General features: G+C 46.4%; 1 protein-coding gene across 2 annotated transcripts in view; it reads right to left on the bottom strand.

The window, feature by feature from the left end:
• Positions 1-19,199, bottom strand: part of RAD18 (RAD18 E3 ubiquitin protein ligase) — a 406,657-nt gene that overhangs the window by 54,065 nt on the left and 333,393 nt on the right. Inside the window, exon 12 of one of the 2 annotated variants that reach the window (XM_077451575.1) lies at positions 5,403-5,468. The exons of the other annotated variant lie outside the window; for it this stretch is intronic. Within the exon in view, the coding sequence (XP_077307701.1) occupies positions 5,403-5,468 (66 nt within the window). The remainder of the gene's footprint in view (positions 1-5,402; positions 5,469-19,199) is intronic. 2 annotated transcript variants of the gene reach the window in all.

A 19,199-nucleotide genomic window follows, 5' to 3' on the forward strand; every position in this document is an offset into this window, starting at 1 on the left:
GCGGACTCCCTCTTTAAGCTGGCCATACACTGATTGAAATTCAGCCAGTACAGCAGGGACATTTTGCTCAGTATGTGGCAGTAACCGCTTGACAGAAGTTGATCGTTTGATCAATTTGTCGAAGAGACGTGTTGGAAAATTTTCTACCATCGATGGCGGCAGCCACCGTCATACACTATATTGCCAAAAGTATTGGGACGCCTGCCTTTACACGCACATGAACTTTAATGACATCCCAGCCTTAGTCCTTAGGGTTCAATATTGAGTTGGCCCACCCTTTGCAGCTATAACAGCTTCAACGCTTCTGAGAAGGCCGTCCATAAGGTTTAGGAGTGTGTCTATGGGGATGTTTGACCATTCTTTCAAAATTGCATTTGTGAGATCAGGAACTGATGTTGGTTGAGAAGGCCTGGCTCGCAGTCTCCGCTCTAATTCCTGCCAAAGGTCTTCTATCGGGTTGAGGTCAGGACTCCACCCCAAACTTGCTCATCCATGTCTTTATGGACCTTGCTTTGTGCACAGTGATGATGGAACAGGAAGGGGCCATCTTCAAACTGTTCCCAAAGTAGGGAGCATGAAATTGTCCAAAATGTCTTGGTATGCCAAAGCCTTAAAGTGATGGTAAAGTCTAATTTTTTTCTAGTTAAAAATAACAAAACATGTCATACTTACCTGCTCCATGAAGCCGTTTTGCACAGAGCAGTCCAGATCCTCCTCTTCAGTGTTCCTGGCCCCTTCCTCCTGTTGCGAGCCCCCCCCCCACAGCAAGCAGCTTGCTATGGGGGCACCCGAGCCACAACTACATGCGTACATTCAGACACGGAGTCATGGTTTGGCCCCACCCCTTTTCTCTCCTCATTGGCTGACTGACTTTGATCGACAGCAGTGGGAGCCAATGGTGCCGCATTGCTGTCTCAACCAATGGGGAGTGGAGTCCCTGGCAGCCAAGATACTCCTGCAACATCGCCGGATTTAGGGGGACCACAGGTAAGTACTGGGGGGCTGCTGCATACAATACTGTCTTTACAATCACTTTAAGAGTTCCCTTCACTTGAACTAAGGAGCCAAGCCCAACCCCTGAAAAACAACCCCCACACCATAATCCCCCCTCTCCACCAAATGATTTGGACCAGTGCACAAAGCACTGGGGCGGAGATTCACCTTCCAGCAGGACAACGACCCTAAACATACAGCCAGAGCTACAATGGAATGGTTTAGATCAGGGATATGCAATTAGCGGACCTCCAGCTGTTGCAAAACTACACGTCCCATCATGCCTCTGCCTCTGGGTGTCATTGTTGTGGCTGTCAGAGTCTTGCTATGCCTCATGGGACTTGTAGTTTTGCAACAGCTGGAGGCAGGCATGTACTGGCCATCGGGACTACCGGGAATTTCCCGGTGGGCCGATGGCTCAGTGGGCCACTCTGATGTAAGGGGGCTGCTGATGGGGACACTCTGATGTAAGGGGGCTGGTAATGGGACACTCTGATGTAAGGGGGCTGGTATTGGTTCACTCTGATGTAAGGGGTGGTGATGGGACACTGATGTAAGGGGGCTGGTAATGGGACACTCTGATGTAAGGGGGCTGGTGATGGGACACTCTGATGTGAGGGGGTGCTGATAGGACACTCAAAATGTAAGTGGGCCGGTCTGGATGAAGTCCAGGGCCAAATTTCTGTCCCAGTCCAGCCCTGGCTGGAGGTCCGCTGATTGCATATGCCTGGTTTAGATCAAAGCATATTCATGTGTTAGAATGGCCCAGTGACAGTCCAGACCTAAATCCAAATGAGAATCTGTGGCAAGACATGAAAATTTCTGTTCATAGACGCTCTCCATTCAATCTGACAGAGCTTGAGATTTACAAAGAAGAAGAAGAATGGGCAGAAATGTCCTCTCTAGATGGGCAAAGCTGGTAGAGACATCCCCAAAAAGACTTACAGCTATAATTGCGGAGAAAGTGGGTTCTACAAAGTATTGACTCTGGGGGGCGCCATACAAATGTACCCCCCCCCCACACTTTTCACATATTTATTTGTAAAACATTTTGAAAACCATTTATCATTTTCCTTCCACTTCACAATTATGTGCCACTTTGTGTTGGTCAATCACATAAAATCCCAATAAAATACATTTAAATTTTTTGTTTGTAACATGAAAGAATGCGGAACATTTCAAGGGGTATGAATACTTTTTCAAGCCACTGTAGTTCCCGCTGCAAGGTTCCCATTAATGTGCGCACCCTTTCTGAAAGCCTCAGAGTGCTCCCTGGTGTTGGTGGATCAAAAGGGTATGGATAATACCTAATGCCGCTCTGTATTCAATCATACATAATTAAATTAATTTTTTTTTTTTTTTTTTAAAGTGAAAGCTGAGAAAGGAACTGAATCTGACATGGTATCAGTCTGTTACAGTCCATGTACAGCAAAGCTCAGACTGGGAGAGAGAGAGAAGCAGTACAATGAACCAGTCCGTTGTGCTGTGGTGCTCATGTGCTAAGAGACATGCTGATAGGAGGAGAGTGACACAGGTGAGCTCATCAGTCTGCCACTTCTCCTTGCACTGTCCAATCACAGGGTGGGGGAGGGATAATAACACCTGCAAGTCTTACTGAACTACAGCTGAAAAAAAATATTAGCATGTCGGGGGTGGGGCGAACGCAAAGTACCAATACTTCTACAGAGGCCCCATCCCGTAAAGATATGCAACTATGTTTCTAAGAAAAATATATAGAACTGGATGGGACTTTAATTGTGCCGCTGAGAAGTGTGAATAAATAGAAAACAGTTTATGAAAAAATACATAGTTTTATTCAATATAAAAACAATTGAAAATACATTACAGTTAATACGATTGAGTTGGATTCAGAGTGCGCAAATCCCCAATTTTAACAGTGTTGTGGCCTACGCATTTCGCAGACAAGGCTGCTTCGTCAGGGCCTTGAAAGTGTCACAATATAATATCACGTAGATTCTACAAATAGATCATAAATTATTACATCAATTATTACATAAATGTATAAAGTTACATCAGTAGAAATGAAATACAAAGTATATATAAACATTGATGCAAACATTTTTACATACAGTGCTTTGCGAAAGTATTCGGCCCCCTTGAACTTTTCAACCTTTTGCCACATTTCAGGCTTCAAACATAAAGATATAAAATTTTAATTTTTTTGTGAAGAATCACCAACAAGTGGGACACAATTGTGAAGTGGAATGAAATCTATTGGATATTTTAAACTTTTTTAGAAAATAAAAAAATGAAAAGTGGTGCGTGCAAAATTATTCGGCCCCCTTTACTTTCAGTGCAGCAAACTCACTCCAGAAGTTCAGCGAGGATCTCTGAATGATCCAATGTTGTCCTAAATGACTGATGGTGATAAATAGAATCCACCTGTGTGTAATCAAGTCTCTGTATAAATGCACCTGCTCTGTGATAGTCTCAGGGTTCTGTTGAAAGCGCAGAGAGTTTGGCGTAAAAGCAACACAGCTCATCACCCTCAACACACCATCCCCACTGTCACACACGGTGGTGGCAGCATCATGGTTTGGGCCTGATTTTCTTCAGCAGGGACAGGGAAGATGGTTAAAATTGAGGGGAAGATGGATGCAGCCAAATACAGGACCATTCTGGATGAAAACCTGTTGGAGTCTGCAAAAGACCTGAAACTGGGACGGAGATTTATCTTCCAACAAGACAATGATCCCAAACATACAGCAAAATCTACAAAGGAATGGTTCACAAATAAACGTATCCAGGTGTTAGAATGGCCAAGTCAAAGTCCAGACCTGAATCCAATCGAGAATCTGTGGAAAGAGCTGAAAACTGCTGTTCACAAACGCTCTCCATCCAACCTCACTGAGCTCCAGCTGTTTTGCAAGGAAGAATGGGCAAGAATTTCAGTCTCTCGATGTGCAAAACTGATAGAGACACCCCAAGCGACTTGCAGCTGTAATCGCAGCAAAAGGTGGCTCTACAAAGTATTAACGCAAGGGGGCCCAATCATTTTGCACGCCCCACTTTTCATTTTTTTATTAGTTAAAAAAGTTTAAAAAATCCAATAGATTTCGTTCCACTTCACAATTGTGTCCCACTTGTTGGTGATTCTTCACAAAAAATAAAAATTTTATATCTTTATGTTTGAAGCCTGAAATGTGGCAAAAGGTTGAAAAGTTCAAGGGGGCCGAATACTTTCACAAGGCACTGTAGGTGTATATTGATGAAATAAAATACACACCTATGTAAAAATCTATGCATCAATGTTTATATATACTTTGTATTTATACTGATGTAACTGTATGTAATATTAATGGATGGTCTATTTGTAGAATCTGTACGATATCATATTGCGCCACCTTTCAAGGCCCTGACAAAGCGGCCTTATCCGCGAAACACGTAGGCCACAACTCTGTTAAAATTGAGGATTTGCACACCCTGAATCCAACTCAATCGTGTTAACTGTAATGTATTTTCAATTGTTTTTATAATGAATAAAACGATTAATTTTTTTCATAAACTGTTTTCTATTTATTCACACTTCTCAGAGGCATAATTAAGTCCCATCCAGTTCTCTATATTATTCATAGAAACATAGCGGCGGCTTTCACACAGGAGCGGCGCGTGCTGGCAGGGCGTAAAAAAAAAGTCCTGCCAGCAGCTTCTTTGGAGCGGTGAACTCACCGCTCCTCCACCGCTGCTCCCCATTGAAATCAATGGGGCAGCGCTGCGATACCGGCGGCTTTTTGTGGGCGGATTTAATCCCTTTTTGACCACTAGTGGGTGGTTAAAACCACCCCGCTAGCGGCTGAATAGTGCCGCTAAAGCTTCACCGCCGACACCCGGGGCGGCTCGGTGCAAAGGGCGTCTTAATGCATGCCAAAGCAACTGTTGCAAATCTAGCTTGGCAACAAAATCTGGTACACGAGTTTCTTCAGTGCGTTTTTGGCGCGGGAGGGAGGACCAATCAAATGAATGAGGCTGCTCCAAAAAACACGCACAAAAAGGGCGCTAAAAAAAAACCCGCAAGAGGTGTGAATGGGGCCTGATAAATGGAATCATTAGAAGAGAAAGTTTCTAAGAAGGGAATATTGGTTCTGAGTAACTTTCGGGTCGCGCAGAGTTTGGGTGCCGCTCTCCCTCTCTGTGGAAATTCATTTCGATTTCCTATTTCCTATTTTTTTTTGATATAGAATAATTTGCGGGAAGCGAAGCTCACGCTGCCCCCCGGAGGACTTTCTGCGACTATTTGAAGCTGTGGAATTATTTTCGCTGCGCCGGACTTCCCGGCTTCAAAGAGAAGAAGTCATTACCGGGAGCCGGCTCCCCGTCCTCGCTGGTAATATATTCCGATTACAGGCGACTCCTGGTGCGCACCAGGCACGGGTCTAAGGGGTACTTACGGGGCTGAGTTCGACGCGTTCGCCACCGACGCCTCTTCAATGTCCCGCAAGATGTCAGAACTGGAGCTGAAAGAGTCAAAACAAACAAAAAGTTCACCTTCTAGACATCGGGCCAAAGTTCCAGTTTATAAAACGATTTATATACAAAGTGACTGCAAGATAAAATGTGGATGGTGCTTAAAGCCGAAGGCGTTTAATCTGCTTACATTGTGTCTTCTCTGGTTCCCTCCTGCTCCTCCCTCACCAAAATGACAATTATATTTTTAAATAAAGCCTTTCTATTTTCATGCCGTACCTTATTTTACACCCAATGGTGTTATTACTGGGTCTCAGTGCTCCTCTATGCAATGCAGGCAGATAATGGATGGCGGGAGGGGCTGGCTAGGTGCTCAACGGAACGTTTTCTTCTTTTAATAGCACACGTCATCATTCCCTGCTCTGTGCAATAGTTTTGCACAGAGCAGCCCCGCTCCTCCTCTTCTTGGGTCCCCCCCACTGGCGCTCCTGGCCCCTCCCTCCTGCCAAGTGCCCCCCCTATAGCAAACCGCTTGCTCTGGGGGCACCCAAGCCAGCTCACTTCGAAGCCACTGCTCTGTGTCCAATCACACACAGAGCCACAGCTTGACCCTGCCCTCTCTCGCCTCTCATTGGCTCACACGCTGTGATTGACAGCAGCAAGAGCCATTGGCTGTCTCAGCCAATGAAGAGGAAGCATCCCCAGAGGGCCGAGGCTCTCATGCACAATACTGGATCACGATGCGCCTTGGGTAAGTGGGGGGGGGGGGGGGTCGTGATGCACACAGAAGGTATTTTAGCTTCATGCACAGAATGGGTCCCCCATCCGTACTCCTGGCTCCTCCCCTCCCGGCTTGCTGTGGGGGCACTCATGCATGCTTGCTTCTGAGTCAACTCAGAAGGTCACATGCCCTCCCCCTTCCCCTATACTTACAAGTATCCAGTAAGGCAAGTACAGTATATGGAGGGGTTGGGGGGGAGCTGCATGCAGAAGGTTTTTTACCTTAATGCAGGGGTCTCCAAACTTTCTACAGAGCCACTTTACTGTGCTTCAGACTTTAGGGGTGCCAGACTGTGACTGGTGTGGGTAATGCCCTGGCTTCATTGGGAGTAAACAATGTGCCATTATTGGTATCAGTGGGAGGAATAGTGCCCCATCATTGGGAGGAATAGTGCCCCATCATTGGGGTCAGTGGGAGGAATAGTGCCCATTACTGGTATCAGTGGAGGGGATATTGTCCCATCATTGGTGTCAGTGGGAGGAAGTGTGTCTCATCATTGGTGTCAGTAGGAGGAATAGTGCCCCATTATTGGTGTCAGTGGGAGGAATAGTGCCCCATCATTGGTGTCAGTGGGAGGAATAGTGCCGCATCATTGGTGTCAGTGGGAGGAATAGTGCCCCATCATTGGTATCAGTGGGAGGAATAGTGCCCCATCATTGGTGTCAGTGGGAGGAATAGTGCCCCATCATTGGTATCAGTGGGAGGAATAGTGCCTCATCATTGGTGTCAGTGGGAGGAAAAGTGCCCCATCATTGGTATCAGTGGGAGGAATAGTGCCCCATTATTGGTGTCAGTGGGAAGAATAGTGCCCCATCATTGGTGTCAGTGGGAAGAATAGTGCCCCATCATTGGTGTCAGTGGGAAGAAGGCTCACAGGCCGGCCTGTATCCTGCCAGGTGCCCAAGATCCTGTAGTTCTCCACTGTAGTCCACCATCCACATAATGGGCTGCACACCAAAGATGTTCAGCTCCAGCCAAAGTTTACTGCAGTGATGGCACACGGCTCCTTCCCACCCAAAGCCACCCTACAACACGTTTCACCCACAACAGGGCTTAATCAGGGGCCCAACGGGTGAACAAAGCAGTGGAAAAGCGTGAATAAGACCCCTTTCACACTGTGGCCACGTCAGTGCTAAAGCTCCGCTCGTCTTAGTGGTGCTTTACCGCTGTTTAGCGGCGCTTTTTGGCAGCTTTTAACCTCAAAAAAGGGGTTAAAAACTCCCGTTTTGCGGCACTTTCAAACCACTGCCCATTCATTGCAACCTGCCCCTTTGATGCTGCTTGCAGGACTTTTTTTTTCCCCGTCCCGCAAGCCCCCGTGTGAAAAGGCACACAGGAATGAACGGGAGGCGGTTTTCAGGCGCTTAACAAAGGCTATTTCTAGCGCCAAAACGCCTGAAAACCGCCCCAGTGTGAAAGGGGTCAGTGATAGGGTGGGGGGGGGGGGGGGAATTTATCTTAATTGCTTTTAAAAAAAAAAACGAAATCAGGATTTTTCCTTGAAGCTAGGCCTTGGTTCTTGCTGCCGGGCATAATTCAATGTTCTATACAGAGGTGCCCCTACAAGGTCTGCAGCTTCCAGGAGGGCCTGAAGCCGACCTTGACGAGGACAGATGAATCATACAGACAGACGGACATTCTGAGACACAGATGCTGCGATAACTTTGGTTCAAGAGCAACGGCCTGAAGTAAGCAGAGACCGCCGGCAACACAGACAGTCCATGTTTAGTTTTCCACTATTTAGACCAGCACAAGTGTGAGGAGACAGATCACTTAAGTGAGAGAAAAAAAAACAAATAAATAAAAAACAAAAAAAAAAAAAAAAACTAAAAATAAATAAATAAATAAATAATAAAAAAAAAAACTTACAGCTGAACTCCAGGCACATATAAAAAACAAAACAAATGTTAACAATGTAACAAACATACATGGAGGTAACTCTTGTTTTTCCATTTTCTATAGAGTAAGGGAGGGTTATCACATCGGAGAGATTTCCTTTCACTTCCTGTCCCATAGCCAAAACAGGAAGTGAGAGGAAATCCGTCCAAAGTGAGGGGACCCCCAGATCAGCAGGACTAATAATCCATATTGGAAGATTTCCCCTCTATTCCTGTGCTGGTGCCAACCAAGAGTTGGGATTTTCTTTTACTTTAACGGAAGAAAAATAATAAACAGGGCAAATAGAGCGGGATGAATTTCCATAAAGGGGAGACAGACAGCAATAAAAGCCTGACAGGGGTTGCAATTCATCTCCACTCCATCCAAAACAAAAAAAAAAAAAAAAGTTTTGCCTTTAGTTATACTTTAAACCACATTTACATTTGTCTCAAATGTGGCATTGGGCGCGCTCTTTTAAAGCACACCGAGGGCTGGCTTACACCAGCAGCAGGCATCATCCCGGTAGAACCCCCTCAAGCCGAGGTGCTAAAGGGATAACATCACTTCCAGGTTCGCAGCTGTGTCATTCTTTGGCTACTGTAGCCAAGGATGCAGCTATTCAAGCATGTTCTATGCTTGATTAGCTGCAGTACAATACTCAATAGGTATGAATGTCAGGTGTGATCAAATCCCTCTGGGGGGCACTTTTGCTAGTTGTACACCGATTGTGAGCCTTGCTGCTTTCCCCCTGCAGTTGGGAATCTTATGAATACATCAGTAGATGTGTCGGATTCAAGATATTCGCAGCTTCCAGGACACCCCCCCCACCCCCAACTCCTGCCAGCTCCGTGTATGAAGGCTTCTGCCAAAATGATGTGCTTGTTTTTTCTGACAGCCCCATAATTCAGGGGGATTCCAGCCCTGCGTTCCGCCAATAGATTTATACCTCTGTCGTTGTCCGCATCCTGCGAGGGTGTCTGAGAAGATACAGAACACGAAACCGCTGCCAGGGGGCAGGTGATTGGTTGATGACGTCTGGCCTTCTCCGCGTCTGGTGCTGACCAGAAAACAGAGCCGCTGCACAAAACACGAAGTCCTCGGCACAGCTTAATTACAATTTACAACGTTCATAAGTGCGGCATGCTTTTTTTTAATGCTTTAAAGTGTTTGTAAACCTTTTTATATACCCAGTGAAGGGACTGGCCTGAAGTGATACTCGGAGATGAAAAATCCTCCTACATATGTTGTACCTGTTTTACTGCAGTCTTCTCTATATCAGTTCAAAGTGGAGAATTTATAAAGCTTGTCTGAGCTGTCAGAAAAAAGGGGACGGGAGCTGAAATTACACTCTGCAAAGCTTGGTGCTCTGAGAGCTGAGGGGAAGGGAAGGAAGGGAAGGGGAAGAAAGGGGAGGGAAGGGGAAGAAAGGGGAGGGAAGGGGAAGGAAGGGGAGGGAAGGGGAAGGAAGGGGAGGGGGGAAAGGAAGGGGAGGGAAGGGGAAGGAAGGGGAGGGGGGAAAGGAAGGGGAGGGGGGGGAACGGGAGGGGGGGAAGGAAGGGGAGGAGGGGAAGGAAGGGGAGGGGGGGAAGGAAGGGGAGGGGGGGAAGGAAGGGGAGGGGGGGAAGGAAGGGGGGAGGGGGGAAGTAAGGGGAGGCGGGGGGGAAGGAAGGGGAGGGGGGGGAAGGAGGGGGAGGGAGGGGGGGGAAGGAAGGGGAGGGAGGGGGGGGGAGGATAAGGAGGGAGGAAGGGAAGAGGTGGGAGGAAGGGGAGGGGAAGGAAGGGGTGGGGAGGAGCACAGCACACCAGAACAGAGCTGAGGCTGTCAATCAGCTGGAGCTCCTCCTCTGTCACCTTTTTATCTCTTGGTGTCAGGAAAACTTGTCAGAAGTGACTCTTGCTGATTGCAGAGGAAGGAGACAGGAATGACACTTAGTGCTTTGGACGGAGACAAATACGCATGATAGAGGGATATGCTTTGTTCGTATTTCATGTCTGAGGTTTACAACTAATTTAAAGCGGAAGTAAACTGTATCTGACAACAAACTGAAAACATTATTTAATAAAATAAGATTTAACCACTTGCTTACCGTGCTCTTTCACCCCCCTCCTGCCAAAGACCAATTTTCAGCGCTGTCACTCTTTGAATGACAATTGCGCGGTCATACAACACTGTACTCAAATGAAATTTTTATCTTTTTTTTTCTTCACACAAATAGAGCTTTCTTTTGGTGGTATTTGATCACCTCTGCGGTTTTTTATTTTTCTGTTAAAAAAAAAAAAAAATCACTGAAAATTTTGAAAAGCAAAAAAACTAAATAGTTTTATATTTTGTTATAAAATTTAGCAAACAGGTAATTTTTCTTCTTCATTGATGTACGCCGATGAGCCTGCACTGATGGGCATTAATAGACGGCACTAATGGGCACCGATAGGCTGCACTGGTGAGCACTGATGAGGCTGCACTGATTGGCATTGATAGGTGGCACTGATGGGTGGCAGTGATAGAAAGCACTGATGAGTCACTGATTGGCACCACTGGTGGGCATTGATAGGTGGCACTGGTATGCACTAGTGGGCACTGACATGTGGCACTGATGGGCAGGCTTGACATGGATGCGCCTCTTCCCCTTCAGGACCGATGTCCCTTCACAGAAGCTGGTGATTAGCTTTTATTTTCTCCTTACGATGTCAGCGTATGGAAAAAAAAAGTAAATAAAAATGATTGGTCTTCTGTTTACAGCATGTGATCAGCTGTCAGCCAATGAGGCAATCAGGTGATAAGGGGCTGATCTGTGATCCCCCAAGTCTCATTGACTCTGATCACAGATCTCTGTGGGAAGAGTGCAAAGGGGAGGTCTATTGACGGCCTCCCAGCATTGTAGGTCCGCACTGTAGCCGTCATTTGGCTATAGCACGGACGGGAAGGGGTTAAAGTTCTTCTAAAGCCTCAAGGTTTTGTACCTTAATGCCTTTTATCCCCCCCCCCCCCCCCATCCTCCTCTATTCTTACCTGAGCCCGATCCGATTCAGCGATGTGCACAAGAGCAGCGGCTCCCTCCTCATTGGACAGAGTGATAGCAGCAGCCATTGGCTCCCACTGCTGTTAATCAGATGCTGTTATGATGGAGTGGGCCGAGTCAATAGACGTAGACTGGGTGGCTCAGGAGCGAGCACACACAGGTGTCCCCAGAAAAAGTGGCTTTCTCTGGGGGGCACTTGCTGAAGAGGAGGGGGCCTGGAGCACCAGCAGGGCACCCCAGAAAAGAAGGATCGGGGCTGCTTTGTTGCAGAGAGCAGGTATGTATAACATGTTTGTTATTTTAATTTAACCACTTTCAGACCGGACCATTTTGCAGGCCAACGACCAGACCACTTTTTGCAATTCGGCACTGCGTCTCTTTAACTGACAATTGCGTGGTCGTACGGCGTGGCTCCCAAACACCGATGTCCTTTTTTTCCCACAAATAGAGCTTTCTTTTGGTGGTATTTGATCACCTCTGCGGTTTTTATTTTTTGCGCTATAAACAAAAAAAGAGCGACAATTTTGAAAAAAAAAAAAAAATTTTTATAATATAATATAATTTTTATAATAAATATCCCCGCAGTTTAGGCCGATACGTATTCTTCTACATATTTTTGGTAAAAAAAAATTGCAATAAGCGATTAGTGATTGGTTTGCGCAAAATTTATAGCGTTTACAAAATAGGGGGATAGTTTTATGGCATTTTTATTAATTTTTTTTTTTTTTTACTAGTAATGGTGGCGATCAGCGATTTTTATTGTGACGGCGACATTATGGCGGACACATCAGACGTTTTTGACACATTTTGGGACCATTGTCATTTATACAGCAATCACTGCTATACAAATGCACTGATTCCTGTGTAAATGACACTGGCAGTGAAGGTGTTAACCAGGGGGTGGCAGTGTAGGGGTTAAGTGTGTCCTAGGGGCGTGTTACTGTGGGGGGCTGGGCTGTGTGTTAGTGAACACTGATCTCTGCTCCAATCACAGAAAGCAGAGATCAGTATCACTTGTTGCTAGGCAGAACGGGGAGATGCCGTTGTAAACAGCATCTCCCCGTTCTGCCTAGCAACAAGTGACACTGATCTCTGCTTCCTGTTCTCCTTCCCCGTGAGACTATCGCAGGTATGCCCGTAGCGATAGAGTCCGCAGGACCCGCAACCGGACTCACGGGGGTCCCGACCGACACACGCCACCGGCGGCGCGCACGCGATGGCAGGGCAGCAAATTCAACTGGACATACCTGTACGCCAGTTTGCTTGCGTGCCATTCTGCCGACGTACATCGTCGTACGTCGGTCGGGAACTGGTTAAAACAAAAAAAAAAAAAAAAAAAAAAATAAAGGTTTAATATCACTTTACAGCAAACTCCCCCAACCATCCATGTCTCCATGCTTTATTTTGTTGAGAAATCACTTAAAAAAAAAATAAATAAAAAATAACACCCCCTCCTAGCATTTTTAGCTGCGGCCATCTTGGCTAAGGGCAGATGATTCATGTAGCATTTACATTTTGGGATCCATCTGCCCTTAGCTCAGGCATGCAGGATGTGCTTAGCCGAAATAAAAAGACCTTCCTTTCCAATGAAAGAAAGAAAACATTCATGAAGACTCCTGAGATGTAGGACATTTAGGCCTAGGCCAGAAACCAAGAAGAAACCTGAAGAAATGTTAAGTTTAAAACAAGTAACTATCATAAACTTTCCTATTTCAGTACATGTTGAGTGAGAGAGTTCACTTCTGCTTCATGGAAATGCGATCAGCAACAGGAATTCATCTTGGAGGGTCACCGGGGACACAAGATGTACGCTAGGTAAGAAACAAAACGGTTGAATTCCTTTTAAGATGTAAAAAAAAAAAAAAAAAAAAAAAAAATACTCTTCTCTAAAGTAGCGTGTATTTCTGAAAGCTCCTGAACCCGTTGTCTTTGTACATAGCTTTGAAGTTACACATCAGAACGCGGTTCATAAGCTTAAAAGAAACAAACAGAAAACATCGACCTCCTCTAAACAGGCTTATGCGGAGGTGGGCATCGGCACCGCGAACCCGGGATGAGTAAACAAAACGCGATTCTGACAAGCAGGTCGCACTTGAACGCCTGATCTTGTTACGTCGATGAGAATCTCACCATAAAAACCTCTCGTTATTTGTGATAATATAAAAAGCAAACGTGGAATTACATAAAACAGTCATATAGGGTCTCGTTACCATGAAACGGCACCAAACTTTCCTAAGAGGCATTTCACGAGCAAGTCACCGCGTCCAAGAACAACGCTTAGGCTTTAGAGGTGTGTCCATAGACCAGCGATTGACGGGCAGCCAGAAGGTGATGTGATGCCTCCTCATTGCCCGTTTTAGTTGTGTGCGCTGCATTGGAGGCGTTTGGAGCACTTCCCTGTTTGCTGGTGTAGCGCTAACCCCGAAGGAGCTGCTGGTTAGTTTTGGGCTTACCGTTACCTCCTGTTTTCCTCGTTGTATGTCTAGGGGTGTCCCGTGGTAGATGGCCCAGTAACTTAGAGACTGGCAACAGATCCACTGAATGGATTTTATTTGCAATAAACGTAGACAATGAAACAGTCTCTTGAATTGGGATCAGAGGGTTGGAAAGGGAAGTTCAGGTACTCTTAGACCCCTTTCACACTGGGGCGTTTTTCGGGCATTTTTCAGGCGCCTGTAAAGCGCTTGAAAGAACCTGCAACTGTAATCCCAATGTAAAAGCCAGAGTGCTTTCACACTGAGATCCCTTTCAGACTGGAGCGTTTTTCAGGCGCTTTAGCTTTAAAAAAAAGCACCTGAAGGAAGCCGCAACTGCAATCCCAATGTAAAAGCCCGAGTGCTTTCACACCGAGGCGCTGCGCTGGCAGGGCGTCAAAAAAAAAGTCCTGCAAGCAGCTTCTTTGCAGCACTTTTGGAGCGGTGAATACACGGCTCCTAAAGCGCCCCTTCCCATTGGAATCAATGGGAAGCGCCTGTAAAACGCATGAAAAGCGCTATTGGCAGCAGCGTTTTTAACCCTTTATTTGGCCACTTGCAGGGGTTAAAAGCACCCCAATAATGCTTGAAAAGCGCTGCTAGTTTAAGCGGCGCTTTCTGAGTGTTTTCCAGGCGCTGACATTGTGAAAGGGCTCTTAAAGCACTTGGGCTTTCACATTGGGACTGCAGATGAGGCTTCTTTCAAGCGCTTTACAGGCGCTTGTTTTTAACGCTAAAGCGCCTGAAAATTGCCCCATTGTGGAAGGGGTCTTAGTGTCAAAGTCAAATTTGTTGAAGAACTTGCTTACTTTGACTGCATCCAGAAAATAGGCATTCGCAACTGGATGATCACTCAGGTTGGACAGTCCCTCTCTCACAAGGCCGAGCAGCCAACAAGGTGCTTCCTCAGGAACAAGTCTCTGCCACAGACGTTGTTGTAGAACGTGCAAGATAATGTCTTTTCCACAGAGGTTGTTGTAGAACATGTAGGAAAACTAAGCTTGAAACACTTGTAGGATACCTGGTTCTTTCAGCCAGCTTGGCGATATCCACAAGACCGGATTCTCTCGGTTACTTCAGCCCTTCCAGGCTCTTACTAAGAAGCCAACCTGTACGTGGTCTTCCTCTGAAGAGTCCTCCCCTGGAATACTTGAAGTTACTGGGTCTCTCCCAAACCGGAGACGGCTCCCAACCACCACAGAATCCTCCTCTTAGTTTCCTTGCCTCAGGCTAGCCAGCCCCGAGACATTAAAGTCAGGTGGATCTGCACCCCAGGCCATAGCCTTCTTGGGGGCTGGTCAGGAGGACCAGGACCATGAAGTCAGTACATCATTTTGGACCGGAAACCCCGAACCACGTGACGTCCGCATCTTAAGTACCCTCTCCCAGAAAGCACAGCGAGAACGTTACTCCGCCTGGGCGGGCTCCGAGAGAGAGTAACTTAAGAACCTAATAGTTCCATGCCTGCCAGAAAAGACAGTGCCCCCTGTGGCCAGGCTGAACATCTCACGGCGCTGCCTGATGAAGGAGCATGCATGCTCCGAAGCGCCGCTTTGTCCAGCCCGTCTCCTGAGGACACCGACTCCTTGAACATCGGACCAAGGGCACCACAGCTACCAGCACTACCCCGATTACTCTGACCATTCCGAGGGAATACATGGAATAGACCAAAACACCAACCATCGGTCAAAAAGTCAGATGCCGGAAACCCTGCTTTACAGCCCTGCGAGTCGTCCCCATGGACATACGGATGAAACATTACATCTCTGATGTGCCTTTACACCACTAATTTAATGTGAGTGTTTTTTAACCATTTTTAATAAATTTGAGTAACTTCACTGCTGTAGTTATGTTAACAAGGTTGTACACACAAAGCAATGCGTTAAAGTAACTAGTAATAAAGTACCAGGTTTCACCCAAGGATAGGCACTGCAGTACACTCGCTTGTAACCTCTGTCTGGGTGGTAAAATCTTCCTAACGATATTTCAGAGCTTCATACTATTGCTCGCGCCAATTAAGATATCTCTACGCGCATCACACATCAAAAACAAAATTTTCCTGGAAGAGTGGAAATGTATGTACTGGGAATCCACCAACGCAGAGCAGAAAATGTCATTCTTATTTTTAGGCTTTGCTCTCTCAGTTCCCAAAATAATTTTTTTAATTGCCCATTCTGAGGAGTAAACAAGCAAAATAATAAAAGTTTTAACGATCGTAGCAATTAAAAAAGCTGAAAGACATTCTCTCTGTTTATGGGGACTGTTGTTGCGGCCAAAGATTTCTCCTAATTTTAACTAAACTTGTCTGCCGCCCATCGAAGGTCTGACAGATAAACAACAATTTGTGGCAAAAAGCTCTCTTCATGTAGCTTTCAATCTATATCTAAAGAGACAAATCCAGGAGACGTTGGGACCTCAAGCCTTGAATTGGAGAGAGTATAACTATTTAAAACGAGCTGACCGTCTCCGATGAGGTTGGGGCGAGGTGACCCTTCGGTGGGTATCAGGGCTGGACTGGGAAATTTGGCATTTTGAGTGTCCCATCAGCACTCCCTTATATCAGAGTGTCCCATCAGCACCCCTTACTTCAGAGTGTCCCATCACCAGCCCCCTTACAAAAGAGTGTCCCATCACCAGCCCCCTTACATCAGAGTGTCCCATCACCAGCCCCCTTACAACAGAGTGTCCCATCAGCACCCCCTTACATCAGAGTGTCCCATTTGCCAGCCCCTTACATCAAAGTGTCCCATCAGCACCCGCTTACATCAGAGTGTACCATCAGCACCCCCTTACAACAGAGTGTCCCATCAGCACCCCTTACATCAGAGTGTCCCATCAGCACCCCCTTACATCAGAGTGTCCCATCAGCACCCCCTTACAGAGTGTCCCATCAGCACCCCCTTATATCAGAGTGTCCCATCAGCAGCCCCCTTATATCAGAGTGTCCATCAGCAGCCCCCTTACAGAGTGTCCCATCAGCACCCCCTTACATCAGAGTGTCCCATCAGCAGCCCCCTTATATCAGAGTGTCCATCAGCAGCCCCCTTACATCAGAGTGTCCCATCAGCACCCCCTTACATCAGAGTGTCCCATCAGCAACCCCTTACATCAGAGTGTCCCATTGCCAGCCCCCTTACATCAGAGTGGCCCACAGAGCCATCGGCCCACCGGGAAACTCCCGTTAGTCCCGATGGCCAGTACATGCCTGGTGGGTATCCAGAATGGGACCCAAAGCATAAACATAAGAGGAACACCAAACCAAAACGATGAAAAGGTCTTTATTAATTCCTCATGTGATCACGAAAGACAGCTCATGAGTTTCGGGGATCAACACAATCCATCTCCTGTGCAATGTTGGGGGGTGGGAGTGGAAGAACCACTGCACTGGTAAATGTAATAGCAGGCCAGGGTGGGGCTCTAAGTAACAACCTTTTAGAGAAAAAGATGAATAGTCACCAAAGAAAAACACGTATAAAAGGCACATGAAATACAAATAGTAATTCATACACTTAATATGATCATTACCAATATTAATCTCCCATAGAATTAGCATAATACAATGTTTTACTCTATATAGTGGGCCTTTAAGAAATACAGTGGTGGCACCTCCTTACCCCAACTCTAGCGTAGTAGAATCTGACTGGTTTAGCCCAAAACAAAACTAGACTGGTGCAAGACAGACAGGACTTGTCAGGCTCTAGTAGACTTTAAACAAAATGGTGGCCATCTGCGCAAAGGCAACCGCCTCTCTGTTGCATATATGTGAATGAGATGGACAAAATATGGCTTCAGCTCCTGTTCCCCACCTCTAGAGAACTCCTTAGACGCATTTCACCCTTTTCAGGGCTTAATCGCAGAGGCTTCTATGATTAAAAAAGGGCGAAACACGTCAGAGGAGCTCTAGAGGTGGAGAACACGTTCTGAACTCATTCATATCTCTGAGCTGGCTGTTCAGCTGTTGGCCAATTGCCAGCTCCCATCTCTCCACGGTGACTCAACTGTTGATGATATCCTGCTCGTCAGTCCTGACTACTTAAGCCGTCCAGTCCAGAGGATCTCTGCCTTCGCCTTGGTCAATATCACAGAGATCTCCTGCATTCCTGTTAAAAGACTTGCTTGGATGACATCCCTTCTGGCTCCAGATCCTGCTTGCTGTTTTACTACGCTCATCTCCGGCTCCCTGACGTTTGGCTTGTCTGACTATCCATTCCGGTTCCTGAATTCTAGCTTTGTTTTGACTATGTTTGTTCTATTTACCATTATTATTAAACAAGTGTGATTTAACTGTACTTCTGTCTCGGTCTAATTTCATGATTTCTGACAGAGCAGAGGACACTCAAGTGCATAGAATAAGAGTCCGGAGTCAGGAGTCCTTAGGGATACAAGGGTCTCTGGAGGCACAGGGTACACAAACCAGCTCAGAGGTATGCTGGAATGCAAGTAACACTGGAGACACTGAAGTGCACAGAAGTCAGGCAGTAGAGGCACGGAGCAGGGGGGCTCAGCTACTATTATAGTCACGTGTTGCTCGAACGCCTACTACTTTAAGGAAGTGCCTGGCATCGGATTTGGAGAACCCAAACAGCATGGCAGCACATTGAAGAGGAGGCCCACTGCTGGTACGGACCACATGTGAGTGTTACAACTGGATTCTAGGTTTTCTCCTCCCATTGCAAGAACTACTGTCCAGAGGATAGGATGTGATGTGGCTAATGTGAAGACAGCTTTGGGTAATTAAGTTAAGTGTGTAAAAAAAACATTTTAGAGGAATATATATACAATTAATTTAAATGCAATTGTTTTGCATCTGCCTGGAGTTCAGCTTAAAGTCCAGTTTAAGGTAGCTTTCAAGTCTGGTATAAAACAAAACCTGATGGCAGGACCCCCGTGTCCCATCCTCTTCTGGAGGTTGTCCATAAAGGACATGTGCAGCACAACTGTGCTTTGATCATTCCCCAGACGCATGGAGCCCATCTGAGCTCACCAAGACATATTGCATCTTGCCAGCTGATTGCAGGACTCCTTCTAAAGATCTTCTGGAGGTATGGAACCCAGGAGCATCTCTGGGTGGGGTTGAACTTTTCACCAATGCTTGTTACGCTCTCTTCTTCTCCGTGTCACGCTCTCTTCATCCTGTTAGTAACACTTTGTTGCTCGACTTGTCTTCAGAACATTGTTCACTCAGCAATGACACATTGGGCAGTGCGGTACGGACTACACAGAATCTTTCCCTTCAGTCTTTGTCTCCAAGGACCTGATACGCCAATACAGTGGTCTCAAAACTGTGGCCCTTTTCTTGCCCTTGGGACACTATTCATCCCACCGATATGTTGCACTATTCCACTGACACCAACAACGGGGCATAATTCCTGTCACTAATATGAATAGGTCAGTAATCCTACCAATGACCCAGACTGTGGAGCACTAGTCTTCTTACTGACACCAATGACGGGGCACTATTTTTCCCACTGACGGGGCACTATTCTTCCCACTGACGCCAATGACGGGGCACTATTTTTCCCACTGACGCCAATGACGGGGCACTATTCTTCCCACTGACCCCAATGACGGGGCACTATTCTTCCCACTGACACCAATGATGGGGCACTATTCTTCCCACTGACGCCA

The sequence above is a fragment of the Lithobates pipiens genome, unplaced genomic scaffold, assembly GCF_037356315.1.
Source record: "Lithobates pipiens isolate NorthernLeopardFrog02 unplaced genomic scaffold, aLitPip1_a1.2 Scaffold_23, whole genome shotgun sequence".
NCBI lineage: Eukaryota > Metazoa > Chordata > Amphibia > Anura > Ranidae > Lithobates > Lithobates pipiens.